The sequence below is a fragment of the Pan paniscus genome, chromosome 18 (assembly GCF_029289425.2).
Source record: "Pan paniscus chromosome 18, NHGRI_mPanPan1-v2.0_pri, whole genome shotgun sequence".
In the NCBI taxonomy this organism is placed as follows: domain Eukaryota; kingdom Metazoa; phylum Chordata; class Mammalia; order Primates; family Hominidae; genus Pan; species Pan paniscus.
Genome location: NC_073267.2, coordinates 4,901,328 through 4,920,988, shown reverse-complemented (window position 1 = coordinate 4,920,988; position 19,661 = coordinate 4,901,328). Strand labels below are relative to the sequence as shown.

The 19,661-nt window shown below is 62.8% G+C and overlaps 2 protein-coding genes across 4 annotated transcripts in view; one reads left to right on the top strand and one right to left on the bottom strand.

Moving 5' to 3' along the window:
- Positions 1–19,661, top strand: part of CORO7 (coronin 7) — a 70,279-nt gene that overhangs the window by 35,473 nt on the left and 15,145 nt on the right. For all 3 annotated transcript variants that reach the window (XM_055099269.1, XM_034939701.2, XM_034939702.3), the window contains 2 exons: positions 648–734; positions 1,212–1,294. In XM_055099269.1, the coding sequence (XP_054955244.1) occupies positions 648–734; positions 1,212–1,294 (170 nt within the window). The remainder of the gene's footprint in view (positions 1–647; positions 735–1,211; positions 1,295–19,661) is intronic.
- Positions 5,751–18,131, bottom strand: VASN (vasorin). The gene is made up of 2 exons (XM_003815128.5): positions 17,294–18,131; positions 5,751–8,396 (listed from the first exon to the last, which is right to left on the bottom strand). The coding sequence occupies exon 2, from the start codon at positions 8,385–8,387 to the stop codon at positions 6,366–6,368; it is 2,022 nt and encodes a 673-aa protein (XP_003815176.1). The 5' UTR covers positions 8,388–8,396; positions 17,294–18,131; the 3' UTR covers positions 5,751–6,365.

Below are 19,661 nucleotides of genomic sequence, written 5' to 3'. Positions count from 1 at the left end.
GGGGCCGGGAGCCTTCCTGCTGGCAGCTCCAGCACCTCGGGAGGGCCAGGAGAGGCACTACTTGGCGCTCTCTGGACGTTGCCCAGAGGTGGGTCCCAGGCCCTGCCTCTTGCCTGGGGCAGCCACAGTGATCCTCGAAATCCCCCAATTTACACGGTGCTTTGCCACAAGCCCTGCCCTTCCACATGGCGACAGCCCTGGGAAGCGGGTGGCACCGCACCGTGAGCCCCTTACACAAGCGAGAGAAATGAGGCATTGAGAGAGTGTGACATCCCCAGGATCACACAGCTCTTGGGGGCAAGAAAGTGCCAGTGCCTTTAGCCCCTGGCACAGCAGGGAAGGGGCCTGGAGCTGGGGAGTGAGGCAGCCCTCTCCTTGGGAGGAGGGACACTAGGGAGGAGCAGCCAGGTTGGCCTCTGGGTGCAGAGCTGCCCTCAACTGGGGCGGAGGCGGGGCTGATCCCCGGGGTGCTTCGGAGAACACCCTTGGTCCCAGTGGGGACGTGGAGAAGGACCCAGCCCTTCCCACCCTCTGTGAGGCTTTCAGGCAGGTGGGCAGCAGAAGTTCCCCAGTTCAGGCCCATTCCAGGGGGCCCCGCCCACCAGCAGGGGCCCTGGGGGCTCAGGTCCACCTCTTGCCTCCTGCAGAGCACGCAGGCCCATGAGAACAGCAGGGATAGCCGGCTGGCATGGATGGGCACCTGGGAGCACCTTGTGTCTACTGGATTCAACCAGGTAGGGGGTTCCTCCTGGAGGAGCAGGGCACGGCCAGGTGGGGACATGTCCAGCCCTTTGGGCGGGGACGAAACCAGTGGGAGGCGGGGGACCGAGGGCCAGTTCCAGGCCTGTCCATATACGGCCTGGCTGTGCTGCCGGGTCTCAGAGCCTCAGGGGACTGATGGCTGCTGAAAACTGGCAGATTCCATTTGTAATAGCTCAGCCTGACCCCAGGAGCCATAGTGGCCCCACAGGGACCCGAGAACACAGAGGGAACCGCCCCTCATCCTTTGTCACCTAAGGGTTCTTAAAGGGGCAGAACATGAAAACCCAAATTCTCTTTCCCTGGGGTGACTCCCACCCCCACTCCAAGCCCTGCTCTGGAGCAGGTGCCCCGTGTCAGGCTGCACCCTCAGGCGCTGGTTTCCCTGGGAGCCCCCCCGGGTGGGGCTGAGGGACAGGCCCCTCTGAGCCCCTCTCTCGCCCTCCCTGCAGATGCGTGAGCGCGAAGTGAAGCTGTGGGACACGCGGTTCTTCTCCAGCGCCCTGGCCTCCCTCACCTTGGACACCTCGCTTGGGTAGGAGCTGCGGCACGCAGGTGGGCTGGGGGGCTGATGACCCAAGGCGCCGCAGGCGAGGGCACCTGATCCGGCCTGTCAGTGAGGCGGGCTGATCTCCGGGGTGTTCTGGGGTACCTGATCTGGGCTGCAAGGCCTTGCAACAGACACCTGGCCCTGTACCCCCGGAGCTTCCAGATGTCATGAGCAGCAGGTGCTTAGGTGCCCCTCTGGCCCCTGGTAGTAGAGTGGGCCCTTGGTCACCAGAGGTTTCATGGCTGGGGGTTGACACAGGTATGCTTGGTATTCAGGGAGAGGGTGTGATCCAGAAGTGCAAGAATACGCTTCATTTTTCTGTGGATGTTCTGGCAGGGCTGAGGCCCAGGGAGGCTCCAGGCTATGATAGGAGGGTGGACGTGGGCATTGTTGGACAGCCTGGCAGGGTGGGGGTGGGGGTGGAGGTGGAGGTGGGCCTTGGCTTATGCGGCCCACTGAGGTTTATGCGGCCTACTCCACACCAGCCACATGGCTGTCCTGTTCTATCCTGAGGTATGTCCCCAGGTGGGGCTGGTGCCCAGGCAGCCTGGGGGGCTCCAGGTGCACCTCATCCTTCCATCCGCCCCCAGAAGTGTGTGGAGAGGGCTTTTGGCAGTGCCTGGTGGGGTCCTGGCCAGGCACAGTCAGCTGTGTGCCGAGATGGCCTTGGCCCACTGCGGCTCAGGAGCCAGACACCAGGAGGCCCAGGACAAGCATTTATGAGTGACGCATCTGTTCAGACCACACACAACACAGCTGGGGAGACTGAGGCTGGGGGGGTGTTCAGAGATGTAGCCAGGCAGGGCCGGGGTGGAGAGACAGGGACTCCATCCGCCTTCTGAAGCTTCAACCGTGACTCATAAGGGCCTTGCTGGAATCTTCACAGGCAGGGGGATCCGAGAACGTCAGAGCCAGGAAAGGGGTGGTACTTGGCAAGCTTATTCATTCTTCCATTGCATAACTGAGGAAACTGAGTCACAGGCAACAGTGACCTGTCCAGGCTCTGGGAGCAGCAAGGGTATGTGTCTGGGGGTAAGGAAGGCTGCGGGATCTTCCGGGGAGTCCCCAGAAGAGCTCCCACCTGAGTACCAGCGAGAGCTCCTGCCAAGGGCTTCCCCGGGCTGAGAGCCGCCCAGAGGAGGGGTAGGGGTCAGGGTGACAGTGACGCCCTTTCCCACCCTGTCACATCCAGGGAGGGGCTGAGAAGCTAGCAAGGCCCATTTTACAGATGAGGGAGGCAAAGGTGAGCAAGATTCGGCACCTTCCCTGAAGCCATATGGAGGGTAAGAGGCAGAGTCAGGGCTGCCCTCAGCCTCCTGCCTGCTCTGGGCATTGGAGATTCAGGGAGGAGTCAGTGGGACCCGCCCCGCCTTGAGGAGTCGGAGTTCCCGGGCCTTCAGACTCCACGTCTAGGATCTGGCCCCATGTCCCCCATTCCGGGCCCAGAGCTGCCTGGCATCTTGTCTTCTAGACCTTTCTAGGTCAGACAGCCCCTTCCCTGCAGGGCCCCCAGCGGAGGCATTGGTGTGAAGGGACCTGGCACCAGTCACTTCCACCCACCACTTCCTGCCTTCCAGGCTCCACCCCCAGTGACAGGGTCCCCATCCCCTGCAAGCATCTCCTGCCCGGCCCCAGTGTGGCCTCTGGAGGAGTTAATGATGCCCAGACCTCGCGGTGCCACTGGCCAAGGCTGACCCTGTAATTACCACAGTTAAGAATAGCCTCGAAGGACCAGTGAGGACTGGAATTTCTCAAATCACTCCCAGATGGGTGGCCAGGCTAGGGTCCTCTCCCCTCTGCCCCCGAGCCCTGGCCCCTGCTCTGCCAGCCCCCATGAAGCTGGTGGATGCCAAGGATGTGTGCCAGCCCCCCAGCTGTTCTGAGAGGTGGCAGGTCCCCTGCACCCCCAGGCGTCCTGGAAGCTGGAGCCCCCCACTAACTCCCTGGGGTGCTGGGGCCTCTGAGCAAATCTAGGCTGAGCATGGAAAGTCTTGAGTGTCATCTGTGGGCACGGCTAATGGGGAGGTTGGCAACTGCATCCACTCCACCACCCTCGAGTTCTTCTGTTTTACAGATTTTCCATCTTGGCTTGGGCAGAACAGTGTGTGCCCTTATGAGAGCTAGAGGAGGCCAGGGTTCGTGCACACACCCCGTCCCCTCCTCATCCTCACCCAGGGGCCTCCGCTGTGGTCCCACCTATGCCCTTCCCCTGACATTTGTGGAGTATCTGAGGGGAAGCCAGCCACAGTGAGAGGAGCAGGGGCTGGCAGCCAGGCCAGCCTCGAACACCAAGGTCCTGTCTGTGCTCAGGCAGCGTCCACGGAGGGCTGCCCAGCACTTTGTGTGCTTGGTACCATGCTTGGCTCAGGGTGGAGGTGGGGGGATAACGAGAGGGACTGGCAGCCTGCACTGAAGGAACAGCTCATGCTTTGGTCTTGGAGATGCAGAGATACACCTGTCTTGGGTGCCACGCTTCTGGGTGTGAATTGAGCGGGGATGAGTGTGTGAACGCCTGTGAGGGGGCTGGGTGAACTGTATCACCCCCTACCCCCATGGAAGTAGGGTGTATTGCTTCTGTAGCTCACAGTGGCCCTAAGCCCTCCCACGTGGCCGGCAGCCCCACCCGTGGCTGGGGAGCAGGTGCTGGGGTCCTGTCTCCACTTACTGTGAGCATGTTGTCTTCCCTCCCTGTGGCCACTCCTTTTCAATAGACGAGGTCGCCGGGCATGAAACAAGAGCATGTGTCACCCACATGGCCCAGGGCCTGCTGCAGTCAGCACCTGGTGATGGGGGCTCGCACACCCCCACGTCTGCCCCTGGTCCCTGGCCTAGAGTCGGGGGCTTGTCCCGGGTCGAGGCTGCATCTCAGCTTGGTCGCCCCCTGGCTGGGTTCTCCCCTTCCCCGAAGCCCTGATCTGATGGCACACTCCAGACACTGTTCCAGGGAAGGCTTCCTTTCTTTGGGCCCTGCCACCCCCCCGCCATTGCCCCCTGCCACCATCCCACTCGGCCAGGTTTGCTTTGCAGTGAAAACATTTCTTCAGTAGCCGCCGTGTTCAGCAGCAGCCTCAGGCCCACAAAGGCCCCTTTGACGATGCAGCCACGGGCAGGGGGAGGCAGGCCTGGCCGCAGCCACTCCCCTAATGGGACCCAGGCCTACAGGAAATCCACCTGGGCTGCCGCCGCTGCCTCAGGAAGAAGGGGCCCCACCCAGGCCCACTGCCACCACCCACTGCCCGCCATGACCCACGGCCCGCCTCCTCCCTCCTCGTGCCAGAGCCCTCAGCAGCCGCTAATTGAATCCAGAGCCTCGCGTGGCTGGGCCTGACTCGGCACTGACATCAACACCCGCGCCGCGGGGCCTGCTCCCTGGGTCTGGCTGGGCTGACTCTGTCCCACCAGGGGTGAGCCTGAGTGCTGGGGGCCGGGGCCATGACCTGTGGGACAGTGGCATGGGGTCTGCAGGAGGCTCACTCCAGCATGTTCTGGGTGCCCCTGCAGCGGCAGCCCAGTGGGTCCCCTCCCCTCCATCCCACTGAGGGTAACAGGAAAAGGTGCTGTGTGTCCATCACTGTCCCCAAGCTCCCTGCACCCAGTCCAGGCCACAGCTTCACTCAGCATCACTGCCCCCACCTCAGCATGCAGCCTTCCTGGAAAATGCTCCCACTTCTAGGGTTTCCAGAAAGCCTGGGCACATCCCTAATGCAGGGGCTGAGGGGGCATCCCAAGGCCACCAATCCTGGCACCATCTGCAAGCCAGCCTGGGCCCTTTGTTCCTGTCCCCCAGCTTGTCCTGCTCACTGGGGCCCGGCCCCTTTCTCCCCACCCATGGGGTCCCTGCCTTTGATGATTCACACTTCCCCTCCCACCAAAGCCCTCGCTGTAGCCAGGGGCAGGAGGCAGGGAGCAGGATTTCCTGCTGCGCCCATGGTGGGCAGTGGAGGGGCATGGGGCTGGGGCCATGCAAACCGCTTGGCTCTCCCGGGACGCTGTAGAGAAGGTCCTGGAGGCCACCTGCTCCCGGGACCCTCCATGAGGCCTGGAATGAGAGAGCCCAGGGCCCTGTCCCTGGAGGAAAGCAGACAGTGAACTGCCCATCAGACCAACCCACAAGGGACTCACCTGGCCCCACATCTGCCACAAGCCTCTCCCAGCCGCACATGGGCCAGAGCTCCTGCTGGCAGAAGACAGGGCCTGGGGAAGGTGAGGCTCCCTGACCCGTCCTTGTCCGAGGCCAGAGGCAGCCCTGCTCCCACCTGGGCCCAGCCTCACCTCATTCAAGCCTAGGGTGGATGGCACCCAGGTCAGGACACCTGGGAGGGCTGCCCAAGCCCAGGGGCTGCTGAGGGCCCCGGCTCCCCAGAGCGAGGGCCACTCCTTCTTCATCTCCCTCCACCCAGCCCTTCTACCCTGGGGCTGAGCCCAAGAAACACACTTCATCTTTTATTTTTTCTTACAAAAGGCCTTCATATCATCGTTTGTCTTACAAAAACCAAAGTCCTTGTCTCTGAGTTTGAAAAACATCTTCCCAAAATAAATGGGAAAGGATCTCTTATAAATATATATATATTTTAAAAAAGCAAAACATGTTCCTAAAGCATCTTCCTTTCCAGTTTCTTTTGTTCCGTCGCTTCCTGGGGCCAAGGCTAGAGTCACACAGCCGCCTACCCGCTCTCCCTCTGCTCTTTCCGGGAGCTTCCTTCACTGGCCCCCAGGGTCTGCCTGGAGTGGGAGAGCCCAGCAGGGCCCAGGCATGCGTTACCAGCACATGGCAGGACCCGCCGTGCCCAGGGACTGCACGTTGCGGAGGGCAGGGCGGACACCGTCCTCATAGGCACTCGGTTCTGGGGACGTTAGGGCTCGTCAGCTGGGCCACAGCATCTCACAGATGAGGAGACCGAGGTCCAGAGGGAACAGGGCCCAGCTGTGGTCACACAGCCCTGTCTGCACACATCCCCGAGGTTGGGACTGAGAACTTACGTGGTGTGGCAGCAGGAGGGGGCTGGCCATCTCACTGGCTGAGAGCCCGGCCCCAGCTGCCCTGTCTCTCTCTGGCTTAGATGTAGGGCTTTGCGTGGAGGGGTGACTGGAGGCCAGGCCCTGGGAAGCCCATGAGTGGCACCTCACACTCAGACCCGCTGGGCAGGGCCTCTCCACCGCCCTCTGTTGCCTTCGGGCCTGGCTCCAAGGGGACCTTCACTCCCTCCAGTTCCAGGGGCCCAGCCCCTGGCCCCACCTGCCCTTTGTCCTGAGCCGCTGCTGCCATGGCCCGCCCCCGCCGCACACAGTAGGCTGCCCCCACCGCAGCCAGCGCGGCCAGGAGCACTGCGGCCAGGGCGGGCGCAATGAGGAGTGGCAGGTTGCCCTCGCGGGCCTGGGTGACTGGGGCGTGGTTGGAGTGGACGGCTGGGGGTGTATGGGCCTCCCCGCAGGCCTCCTCACCCTCCGGCACCCGCCCAGGCCCCAAAGGCATGACACAGACGGAGTAAGTGGCGTTGGGCCGCAGCTGGGTGACCGTGTACTCAGCGAGCGAGGCAGGCAGCCGCAGCGTCACCAGCCGCTTATCAGGGCCCGATAGGTTGCGATAGGTGAGACGGAGGCTCCTGAGCTGCACGGAGCTCCCCTGGAGGTAGCGCTGCAGCCCCACGCGCAGGGAGGTGGGGCTCACCGGCTCGATGCCCAGGGTCAGGGACCGTGGTGGCCTCGGCGTGACTGGTGTAGGGCTGGGCCGTGTCCCCTGCCCCATCTGGCTCTCACAGTACAGGCCCGTGAAGCCTTCGGGGCACAAGCACGCCAGGTGGTGCCGTGTCCCCAGGTGGCATGTGCCCCCATTGAGGCAGGTGGACGGTGGGCAGTCCTGGGGCTGGGGGACAGGCCCTACAGTCGGTGGGGCAGTGGAGGGCGGGCTGGGGGCCTCAGTGGCCGGCTCTGTGGGGCTAAGCCAGGTAGGAGCCAAGCTAGAAGACAAGGCTGTGGGCTCCCGCACCACGGGCCTCGTGGTGGGCACTGTGGCTGTGGTGGTGGTGGCTGGGCAGCCAAAGTCGGCGTAGTCAAGCTCCAGGAGCAGCCGGCCAGCGTTCTTGGGCGGGAAGTGGCAGCGCGTCTCCTCAGAGCTGGCCAGTGTGACGTGGCTCTCGCGCACCCAGGGGCCAAACCAGCTCAGGGGGCACACGCAGTTGAAGGGGTTGCGGGCAGCTGCCAGCAGCCGCAGGCGGGGGAAGAGGCCCGAGAGGTCGCCAGGCAGGGCCTGCAGGCTTAGGTTGCTCACATCCAGCTCCTGCAGGGCAGCCAGGCCGGCCAGGTCCTCGGGCCGCAGCTGGGCAATGCGGGTGTTGCCGGCCAGCCGCAGGCGCGTCAGGCCCCGGAGGCCTCGGATCACAGGTGGCACTCGCTCCAGCTGGTTGTCGGACACATCCAGGTCGTGGAGGTTGCGCAAGCGGCTGAAGAGCCCCTCGTCCAGCTGCTGCAGCCCCAGACCGGCCAGCCGCAGCGCCTCCACGTTGGCAGTGTCCAGGATGCCGGGCTCCAGGGCTAGGAGGCTGTTGTGGCTGAGGTCCAGCAGCAGCAGGCGGGGCAGGCGCAGCGGGGGCAGTGCCCGCAGCTCGTTGTCCTGCAGCTTGAGCTCCAGGAGGCGGTCGAGCGTGTCGAAGGCACCAGGCTGGATGTGGCGGATGCGGTTCTTGCCCAGGTAGAGGCGCTCGAGGCGCCGCAGGCCACGGAAGGTCTCATTGGTGATTTCATGCAGCCTGTTGGCTGTCAGGTCCAGGTTGCTGAGGTTGGCGAGTGGCTGGAAGACCCCGCTGGGCAGGCTGGCGATCTGGTTCTGTGACAGGTCCAGGAGCTGCAGGCCCGGCAGGCCGGCAAAGCTGCCTGCGTCGAGCATGGTGATGCCGTTCTCAAAGACGTACAGCCCCACCGTGTCGGGTGGCACATCTCGGGGCACCGTGGTCCCCTGGCGGGCAGTGCAGAAGACTGTCTGTGGCTGGCTGCACTGGCAGCCGGATGGGCAGCCCTGCACCCCAGGCCCCAGGGCCAGGAGCAGGAGCAGCGGCAGCAGCAGAGGGACCCTGGAGCACATCTTCTGTCCCTGGGAGCAGAGAGGAGGCAGAGACAGAAGACTGTGAGTCAGGGGCCTAGAAGGCAGACACGCCAGGAAGAGCCAGAGGGAATTCACAGCTTCTGCCCCCAAATGCAAGAGAACCCAATGGTTATGAGTCAGGTCGCCAGTGCCCCGACCCAGGTTCTGTCCCAGCCCCGTCGCTCCCTCACTGTGTGACCTTGTCAATGCACACAGAGGTCATCATGGGGCATGACATCCACTGAACGTGCAGTGACCATGCACTGCTTCCTCCTGAACCCCAGGCCCTCCTGCCTCTGCCTAGGTAGGTTCCCCCATCCCCTGCCTCAGAGATGGACCACGAAGGAGAGAATGGTGGGACTTGGAGCGGCAGCTCCTCCCTACAGGGTCTGGAAGAGGGGGCAGGCAGGCAGCTGGGTGGGTGTGTAAGCAGAGAAGCTGGCTGCCTTGGCCGCCGGCTCCTGCTGCCACGCTCCGTGTCCCGCCCTCCTTGGAGGAGGGAATGCAGCGGGAAGACTTCACATGGAAACTATGGGATCCATGTTTTTCCACTTGGGCAGTCAGACCTGCTTAGGCTGGGGGCTGCGGGCCGCCAGGAAGTGGCCGGCGGGAAGGTTCCTGGAGGAGGGGCAGAGGCCACAGGCATTGGCAGGTGTCCCCTGTGAGGGAGGGAGGCGGGGAGCTGAGGCTGGTGACAGAGCTGGAGCTGGGGGGCCACAGGGCTCAGGTGGGGACACTGGCTACATGGCAGCCCCAGGGGCAGTGCCAGGCCTGGGAAAACTCTGCAGAGTCATTCATCTACTTTTTTTTTTTTTTTTTTGAGACGGAGTCTTGCTCTGTCACCCAAGCTGGAGTGCAGTGGCGAGATCTCGGCTCACTGCAACCTCTGCCTCCCAGGTTCAAGCAATTCTCCTGCCTCAGCCTCCCATGTAGCTGGGACTACAGGTGCCAGCCACCATGCATGGCTAATTTTTGTTTTTTTGTTTTTTTTTAGTAGAGACAGAGTTTCACCATGTTGGTCAGGTTGGTCTGGAACTCCTGACCTCAGGTGATCTGCCCGCCTCAGCCTCCAAAAGTGCTGGGATTACAGGCATGAGCCACCGTGCCGGGCTTCGTCTACTGTTTCTTGGGGTCTGCCCTGAGCTGGGCACCAAGAAAGATGAGCAGCAGCCATCCCCTTGGCAGTGATGGTGCAAGTCCTTCCCATGTGCCAGTGAAGTGGGAAGGATGAAGGAACACTAAGTGTTTACCGTCACCTCAGGTAGCCCCCCAGCAGCCACGTCAGGGCAGACAGAAGAAAGCAGGGCTCATGGAGGTGCAGGGACTCGCTGCCATTGCGGTGCCAGCAAGTCCGAGCTAGAGCCCAGGTGTGCAGCAGCCACCTGTGAAGGGTGCGTGCCCTCCAGATGCCCTGGGGGCGGGGGCTCCCACCAGCCGCTCCAGGCTCCAGATCTTAGCTGCACTGCCCAAGTCAGGCAGGTCTGTGGCTGGCCCCCATCACCTAGACTCCTGGGGAGACCGCTGGGGCCATCCCCAGGAAGAGCCCTCCCCACTTTGGCACCCCTAGAAGTCCCTGAGCCTCATACGGGGTGCCAGCCCATCCCCAGGAAGCATCCTGCCCAGTGGCGCCTGCAGCTCACACAAGAGCCCTTTGTGCTGGAGTCCAGGCTTCCCCTTCCCCCACACAGGCTGTGCAGGTAGTCCAGGGAACACGACCCCGACCCAGCCTGCACTCCGCCCCAGGCTGGGGGGACCCGTCCATGGGGCTCCCTCTCCCCCAGGTACGTGGGTTCCTGGAATGTGAGGAGGAGCAGGTGGTCCCAGGACAGATTAGACAAGTCACTGGTGAGGTGACCACTGGGGTCTGCGGGTAGCTCGAGGTGAAGGAAGAAGCCCTTGTCCCCGGGGTTGGGCCCACGCAGGCCCTGCCCACGTGTAGTATCGCACTGCCAGAGTCGTCTCCCCTAGGAGCTACCGACCCTGAGCCCCTAGCCAGTTAGCGACAACAAGCGCCCTTCAGAGGCCAGCAGGCTAAGCCTCCCCAACCTAGCGGTGTCCCCCTTGCTGTCGTGTGCCCCCTCACCTCCCTAAGGTGAGACCCAGCCTGCCTTTGCCATAGGTGTCTCCAGGCCCACTTAGCTCAGGTCTGCTGAGTGAACAGCCCAGGAGGGCCTGGCACTGAGCACTGGAAGAAGTTAGCACCCCAAACCCCAGGCACGCGTCCCTGGCCTGGCCAGCCCACCCCAGGGGGGCTCGTGTCTGATGACCTAAGGCCCTGGGGCCACACCCCTAGCCTTCTCTTCCCCCATGGGACCCGCTCCACCCTCACTGACTCAGAGGATGGCGGGTGCGGCCTGGCCTCCAGATGTGGGCTGTGAGTGACCCCCACCCACCCCATGTCCATATGGGGGGTGAGGCCACCTCTGCCTGAATTAGCCCTCCCAGCAGGGCCAGACCAGGGTCAGGAAGGATGCAGCCAGGTTCCAGAGTGGGAGGGGATCCTCCACGTGGCCAGCCTGGCCACCACTGTGGCCTCAGTTCCCCTTGGGCCTCGTTTAAGGTCACAGTTAAGAGCGCTCACTCCAGGCAGGCGGCCCTGTGCTCAGAGGTGTCCAAGCTGTGAGGCCGCAGACAGTGACTTTGCTCTCACACCTCGGTTTCTTCATCTGAGTATCTGGGACACTTCAGGGCTGCAGTGGGGGATGCATGTGGAGTCCTCAGCCCTGCAAGGCCAGGTGTGCAGGCCAGCTCTTAGGGGCACGTGCTGGGGGGTGCTCTTCGCCCTGCACTGGGGAGGGGGACCAGCCATAGCTCTGGGCTCCATAATCTGTTGGGTCTTTAATCAGCAAGGTTGTGAAGGGAGAGGGGATGCTGTGGGTCCATCTGGCCACAGGGTGGCTTTCCGGCTGACAGGTAGTGAGCTGTGGAACGTGCGTTCCTGTTAGCAGGACAGGGGTCTAGGTCAGGACTGTGGGCTGGGGTCCTGGGCTGACCACCCAGCAGGCGGCAGCCAGCCTGCTTCCCAGCCCCGTAAAATGTGCGGTGAGCTCTTTTGCCTGAGCCCCAGTTCTACCCCCACAGCAAAGGGAGGAGGGAGGAGGCAGCGCTGGAGCTTTGGAAAACCCCAGAGTTTGTAAGCTACAGGCTGGCAGCTCTGAGGGCGCCGCCAGGGACTCCTGGCACTGAGAACCCATCAGCCAGCCCCGAGAGGAACCCAGCAGGGGAAGGCTGACCAAGAGGAACCCAGCGAGGGAAGGCTGACTGTGGAGGGGACGGTGGCAGGGGACAGAGGCCAGAGTTCCTTTCTCAACTGTGGGCCTCAGTTTCTCACCTCTGGAGTTGGTGCAAGCAGCCCTGCCCCCTCACCCTCTGGAGTTGTAGTTTTCTGTTGTTCTGTTTGTTTTCAAATGGGGAAGTTCTTTTAACAAGTTCTGGGAGCTGTCCCGCCCGCCTGGGATCTGGGCGTGTGCTTGGTGTGTGTGTGGGGCTGGGGGCTGTCTACAGGTCACACGGTGGTTGCCGCCGCCCACCCACCCTCCCACCCGGTGATCCCAGGACCTGGGCTTTGATATTTGATCCACTGGTCAGGCAGGGAGGTGAGACCTTTTCCTCTGCCTGGTGCAGGAGGTGTTCCGGAGGCAGCCCTGGGATTCGGGGACGTCGGGGGGTGGGAAGATGACAGCAAGGGTCTGGGGCCTCCCTCCTCCACCCAAGTTCCTCAGCCTTGCTGAGTGCTGCTGCCGGCCTTGCCCCCTCCCTGGCACAGTAGCTGGCATAGGGCGACAGGGTCCACAGCCCGGCCACGACCCCTACCTCAGCCCCCATTGTGCAGTGGGCGCTGCTAGTGGTGCCTGTGTCTGGGGTGAGTTGGTTTGTGCTCGGGGCACTTGCTAAGTGGTCGGTAAACATTCACTGCAGAGGGCGTTACTCATAAACGCAGAACTCTGCCTGCCCCCTGGGCGTGGGTACTACTAAGGGAGAGGGTTTCAGGCCAGCTTTACACAGATCGGACATCCCCACACCAAGGCTGCCCTTCACCCTGGGGGCTGGGGAGTGGGGGTGGGGTATCTCTGGTACTGGAAGGGGGCACGTGGTGGGTGAGCTGTCCCTTGGCGGCCCCTTCAGCACAGGATTTCAGGGAGGGGCCCTATGAGTAAGGAGGACAAGGCACTCGTCATCTCAACTCCCAGGGGGACGCCCACCCACCTCTGGGGTACACCACACACGCCCAGGGTCAGGCGGGGACGGGCCAGGGGATAGCATGGCTGGGGTGGGACCCAGGCATCTGGTGACCACATCAGCCCCTGGCGAGCACATCTCACTGATTCTGGGGCAGGCGGTGTGCCTGCTGAGTAGGGGACAGGCTTGGACAGACAGATAGACAGTCTGAGGCCAGTACGCCCCTCCTGTGCCGTATGCTTCAGCGTGGGTACAGGACAGGCGCTGCAGGTCTGACCCTGAGACTCCGGGCCCCCGCTCCTCATGCTGGCCCGCCAAGGCTCTGTGTGGCCGGTCAGGCCTGGCAACAGCCCAGCCCCGGGAGTCTGCCAACCCCTCCAGGCAGGCGGGACTGTGCCGGCGGCCAGGACGGCTGGCTCCAGTTTCGCTGACGTGTCCGAGGAGGCTCAGGGCCCGGCTGGGTCCGCCCCGTCTCCCCTTCCTTGGGACACAGCAGTCCCAAGGGCAGGGCAGAGAGGTCAGGGGTCGTGGGCCCTCACAGAAGGGGCAGAGAGGGCTGGGCCTCTAGTTCCTCAGGGACTGCGGCAGGTAGACCCTCCCTATAGGCGCGGGGACCCCTGGCTGGTGATTGAGCGGGGGTCCCCATGGGTGTCAGCCTCTTTCTTACTCCATCCACCACCCCAAGCTGGCGCTCTTCATTCCACAGATAATGCCACAGCCAGGAGCTCAGTCAGGCACTCACACGCTTTGTGACCTCACCCAAGCAAGCTCCCCTCTCTGGGCTTCCGTCTCCCACCTGTGACGCCAGGGCTTTGCCCCCCGGGCTGCACATCAGAATCATCCAGGAAGCTTTCTAAAAAAACCCTCCATGCTGGGGCCCCACCCCCAGGCCAATTAAACAAGAAATTCTGCCGGGCATGGTGGCTCACGCCTGTAATCCCAGTACTTTGGGAGGCCGAGGTAGGACGATCACGAGGTCAGGAGATCAAGACCATCCTGGCTAACAAGGTGAAACCCCGTCTCTACTAAAAATACAAAAAAATTAGCCAGGCGTGGTGGCAGGCGCCTGTAGTCCCAGCTACTTGGGAGGCTGAGGCAGGAGAATGTTGTGAACCTGGGAGGCGGAGCTTGCAGTGAGCCAATATCGCGCCACTGCACTCCAGCCTGGGCGACAGAACAATACTCCATCTCAAAAACAAAAAGAATGTCTAGGAGTGAGACCCAGGCAGAGCTGTATTTTGGAGAAGCTCCTTGAGCGAGTCCTCCGCACAGCCAGGGTTCACAACACCAGGACAGAGGGTTGCAAAGGGGACAGTCAGGATGTCAGCTCGTCTTCCTGTGCAGGGAGGAGGCTCTGTATCCTGGAGCAGGTGTGGACCAGCTGGCAGGGCTGGGAGAGGGGCAGGCACAGGGCCTTCCCTCCTCCCTCCACCCAGGAGGCTGGCCCGGCCCCAGGTGGGTGCCTTCAGTAGCACCGTGGGTGACTTGGCAGCTGCCAGACCTGTTAGCCCAGGGCAGGGAGACCAGTGACTAAGGCCAGACCCCAGCTCAAGTGAGCCCCTGGGGCGGTGGGACGTGCCATCGTAGTCACAAGAGGTGCAACCTGTCAGGGAGGACACCTGTGGCCCTGGGAGCTGTGCAGTGGCTGCAGCCCAACTAGAAATGGGCCAGTCCAGATGCCACTTTCGGCACGCGGCAGGTGTGATGCCACCAGGGCTGGGCCCTCACACGGGGCCTCCTCACTGCCCTGTCCCCACCCAGGGGCAAGCACCCATCTAGTAAGGCCCTAACCTGCAATTAACCCTGAACTTGCCAGAAGAACACCTTAGTCACCAAGGAAGGCCGCCAGCCCTAAGCTTCCTGGGCCTGGGGGTCTGAGAAGGAAGTGGCCCTGGAAGGGGTCTTGCCCTTCTCAAGCTCCCCATGCCGAACCCCCCACAATCACCCAGGGTTCTTGGCCAACCCATGGCAGAAATGGCGCCCCTGGGGTCTGTGAGCTGATCAATGGGCAGGCGGGATGGATTCAGGGAGGCAGAACAGGACCTGGCCACTGAACCACAACCCTGCCCCCGCACTGCTCTCAATGCCCAGCCGGGCTCGGGGCCCAGGGCCAGCAGGGGCCCCAGCGGCCGCCCCAGCCCCTTCCCGGTGCAGGCCGGCTCCCTCCTCCCTCTTTAATTAAATCTCTCAGGCAGCCCCTGAGGAATGTCAGAGCCTTATTGCATTCCCCACGAAGAGTCTGGTGGGGGCCGTCCCCAACCCTGAAGAATAACTGGCCCCTCGCCTGCCCCCACCCCCCGCCCAAAACCGAGGTGGCCTGAGGGAGCCTCCTCCAGCCTCCTCACACCCAGGGAGGCTGGAATGAGGAAAAGCGGGGGAGGCCCGCGGCCCAGCGCGGAGGGAAAGCGATCCGGCTGACTCTGGAATGTGGAAACCGATAAAAGGAAGGAGGCTGAGGCCCTGCCCCTCCTGGTGCAAGCAGGCTCCCCCAAACACCCCCACCCACCCCCAAATACACAGCCCTGCTCCAGTCACGCGCACGCAGACACGCCCACGCCAGACACACGCCCACTGGGCAGTGCTCCTGCAGACACACACACACACACACACACACACACACACACACACACACACACGTGCACCCTCCTCCTTCTCCAAGAACTCACGCAAATTCCACAGCAGTGAGGGGAGCTGGTTTTCTTGGCAGCACAGAGCCTTGGGCTCCCCAGCCCAGGGAGGGGACTCTAAGGGTAGCTGATGGGGGGTCCAGGAGAGGTCACTAACAGAGTTAGGTGGCCTTGCTGCCCTCCCGTGAGCTCAGGGCTGGCCAGTGGTCAGGGATAGCCATCCCTGTGGGCAGCCTCCCCTCTACACACCTCTGCTCACTGGCAGGACTGGCTGTCTGGCCTGCTGAGGTGGGAGCTCCCTCCTGGGCTCAGCAGGGCCCTGCTTTCTTGTTCCCAGAGGCTGCCCAGTGTTGTGTTGGGACCCACTTATAAGCCCAGGCAAGGACTTAATTTTCTGTACTTGGGACTTGTCCCAGCTCCCCCGGGGCTGTCGGTGGGGGTGACAGTAATGGGAGCTAGGAGCCGCGGACCCATCTCCTGCCCGGGGCATCTCCCTTGCCATCTCCCTGGCCCCTGGGCTGCGTGCCAGAGGGGCCTTCCTCGGGTAAGCACAGGTCTGGGCAGTGTCTGAGAGGCTCCTTATGCTGAATCCCATTCTCCCATTCCCAGAATATGGAGAGAGAGGTGCCATCTGGACAAATGCCCTGGGACCCCAGCCCCCAGCCCCATCCCCATCTGACCCTCCGGACCCACAGGTAGCAGGACAGCTGTTCCAACGTGCAGGAGACGGGGGCGGGGTGGGGACAGGCAGTGCCCGGCCCCCAGGCTGGCATGTGTGTGCGCATCCTCCCTCCCCAGGCCCAGGGGAGGCTAGATAATGGTCTGGAGGGGATCCAGCTGGGCTGCTCATCACCAGAGCCTCTTCCTGCTTCTGACACTCTGTTTACAGAAGCTCCAGGCCAACTCCCCTGGGAGAAGAGAGTAAACTCAGGGGACTGCTCCCCATCCCCCACCCGCCTGCCCCAGCTCTGTTGGGTTTTTGTCAATAGCTGGGCCCATCCTGGACTTTGCTGCCCCCTGGACTGGCCCTAATGGACCCTGCTTGGAAGGTCCCAGCCCGGCCACCCCTCTATGCCCTCAACACCCAAAGTACAGTCTAGTGTGAAGGGACCTTGGAGATTTTATCCAATCCCCAGCCCTGGAGGCTCTCAGCCTGGGGAAGGGGGCTCTAGGTCCCGCTGCCTCTCTCCAGAGCCTCACCTGTCCTTGGTGCAAAAGGCAGGCATGGGGACACCTAGACCCCCAGACCTCTTCCTTCCACCCTGCACACTCCACCCCGGGCCACAGCAGGGGAGGCGGTCAGTGACCCTGGTGTGGCAATCGTTAACGAATGGGGGAGAGGCAGAATGGTTGGCACCAATCGGCTGGCCTGCCAGTGACCACAGGGGACCTCAGCAGTCCTCAGGCCCCAGCACTGCCAGCCCAGGGACACAAAGGACTAGGCTGGCTCCAGGCCACTGGGTTTGCAGCCCAAGCAAAGCCCCTTCCCTAGCAGAGGCAGAGACCCGGCACCCTGCCTGATACCCGGAGCTCTAAGGGCCCTGGCCAGTACAGGTCCATCCCCCACCTGGAGGGATGGGCATCGGACGCCCACCAGCCACTCCCCGCCCCTCCCTAGGGCTGCGTATCTGTAGCCCCCAGCTGTGCTTTGAGTGACAAGGGTCCAGAGGACCCCGGGCAGCCCTTCTGCACAGCAGCACCTACTGCCGGACCCCAGGAGGGAAAAGTAACCCAAGCCTGCGGCTTGGCTATCCCCCTCAAAGGGGTTTGATTCATAAAACTGGTCATGCCGGAGGCCCAGCCGTGGGAGGAGGAAGCATGGGACGGGGTGTTTATTTTGTCTGCTTGCAGCCTCGCGGGCTCACCGCACACTCAGGCGCGCACCCTGGCCGGCCGCGGGGCTGTCGGCGCCCCAGGACGGCGGGGGAGGGAGCGTACAGGGCCTGCCCGCCGGGCGGCCCAGGTGACCGTGCGGGGCTGGGGCCGCGGTCCCGCCCGAGAGTGCGTGTGTGCGCGCGGCGGCGGTCCCCGCGCGTGTGCACAGCCTGGCCGTGGCGCCCCCTTCCCCGCCCACAGCCCCCCAGCCCCACAGAAACTCACCGGGAGGCGGCGGCGGCTCAGGGAGCCGGGCGGGGCAGGCCGCGGCCTCAGTCTTTCCTGGCCGGTCGGGCCCGAGGGGGTCCTGGGTCCCGAAGCAACTGCGTTCGAGTCTGCGTCCACCCGCCCCGGGCTTGGGCTCCGGAGTCGGCTCGCTGGAGGCAGGTCGCGCCTTAAGAGTCCCGGGGGGCGGGCCCGCCGCGGCAGGGGGCGGGGCCTCTCCCCATTGGCCGGGGCGGAGCCGCGTGGAGACACGCCCCTTCCCCACCGAGGGGCTCGTGGGCCGGGTTGCCCTGGCCCTCACCCTGAGGCCACCCGACCTGCGCGGGGAGACCTTGCCCGTCGTGGGTTTGCCAGATGACACTGGGCAGGTTTCTGCTTTTTGTGTAAAAAGCGAGAGACTATTTAGGAATCCTAAGCGTCACAGCCCAGATGCCTATGAGGCACCAGGCAGGTGACAAATGCCAGAAGTCCACCCCAGGGCCTCTGCGGCCCTGGAGAGGCAGGATGGCGGGAGTGGGGCTGGTAAGGGCTGAGTCCTCATGACCAGCCCGGGCCAGCTAGAGCTTTGGATTTTTGAAGAGAAACTGGAAATCCAGATTTTTAGCTGAAATCTCTCAATGTGTTGTTGTTGGTAGCTAATCCCAATTTCAAAAAACTCCTGGCAGCCCACACAAAGCCCTTTCAAGAGCCTCCTAAGTATAAACTCCAATGCCAAATCTGAGCTCAGGGTCCTCTTAGCCACGACAGCCTTAAGAGTTGTGAGCAGCCCTGGACTCTCTTCCCCACCATATTATGAGATGAAGGGGCTGTGTCAGGGAGGGCAGTGGTGGTCTGCCCACAGCCCCACAGTTACTGGCAGCTTCAAGCCTGAGCTGTGGAGGCATAGGGGTGGTCACCGTCGGTGGGTGGGGCCTGGGCTGCAGTTGACAGTGGCCCTTGATTGGGCAGGAGGGGCGGGTGCCAGGGGCCGGACTAGTCCAGAAAAATCCCCTGCCTTGGAGGATTCCAGGAAAACACTCTGCCCTCCTCCCCCTCCGCGTTTGTGGTCAGTCATGCCTCAGAGCCTTTGGGGGCCCAGTTCAGCTCCTGACTTCCGGAGAGCCTTGGGACACCCACACCCCCTCCAGCCCGGCCTGTAGCCAAGGCCCTTGGCTGGGCTAGCTCTAGTCTTTGGGGGGCCTGAAGGCTTATCCCTGGGAGGCTGGGCCACACCAGCTGGAGGGTTTCCTAGTCTCTGGAGGACTCAGTTATCTCCAGAAGGCAGGATGGCCTCTGTGTCTAGCCATCAAGGGCTAAGCAGGGCCTGGCTGGGACAGTCACCTTCTGGACCTCCGGTCCACAGGGCCCTCTCCCCACAGGGCCCCTTTCCAGGGCTGGCAGGGCTCCACACCCCATACGTTTCTCGGTCTACATGGATTAGGGCATGGCTTGCGGACCTCTGTTCCTGGGTTGGGGCTGGCCTTTGGGTGCATTTAGTGCAGGCTTTATGGGAGTTTTTACAACTTTGAAGGCACTGCTAACATTGAAAAATCATGTGGTTTCATATTAAAATGGGGCTTCCCAGCTTGCATTGAACAGGAACTCTCAGCTGGGGCTGAGTGGCGGTTGCTCCCTCTGCCAAAATGTGGGCTCATGGGTCACCCCAGTCCCCACCACTCCCTGCTGCCTCCTGCCAAGCTGTCCACTCACTTGAGTTTCCTGCCCGGCCCCAGAACCATCTGAGCTTCCAATCAGTGCTGTGCAGCCTCTTGTCGGACTGTTTGCCTGCCTCTTCCCTTGGTCCTGTGTCCTCTGAAGCCCTCAGAAGCATCCACAGATGCCCAGGGTCAGGGGTAAAGAGGGCTCCAAGAGCCTCCAGCCTGGCTTTCCTCAAGGAACAGGACCTCCTGATGTCCTTGAAGCTTCTCACCTCTGTGGCAGGTTCTTGTAGACGGAGAGACCCCATCTGCCTGGTGTTCACCCCCTGCCCCAATCCTGTGCCCTGGCCTTACACAGGTCCCCACTTACCCAGAGGCTCAAGGGAAGCTTTTAGGAGACCCCTCTCAGTTTATCCAACATTGCCTTGTATGGTTTCAAGGTGCCACCCGCCTTTAGAACCTGGTTACCAGCAGTCTGCACACAGCGGGGGAGCTAGGGGCTGTGGGGGTGGAGGGGGGTCAAAGGATCCTAACTAACTCTCCAGCCTGGGTGATAGGGACAGATCCAAGGGACCCAGCCTGCTTTGAACTGGGGCAATGGCAGAATGTCTGGGTTGGTGGGAAGGGGCCTGAGCGGGAGGGATGGGCTGGAGGGGAGGACAGAGGAGGAGCCTTGCAGCTGCTCCTTGTAGCAAGCACACCCTTGGTGCTTCCCCTCTGTGCTAATCACA

What these genes read in the sequence shown, in the direction of transcription:
- VASN (XM_003815128.5), bottom strand. Translation starts at nt 8,387, where the DNA reads ATGTGCTCCAGGGTCCCTCTGCTGCTGCCGCTGCTCCTGCTCCTGGCC.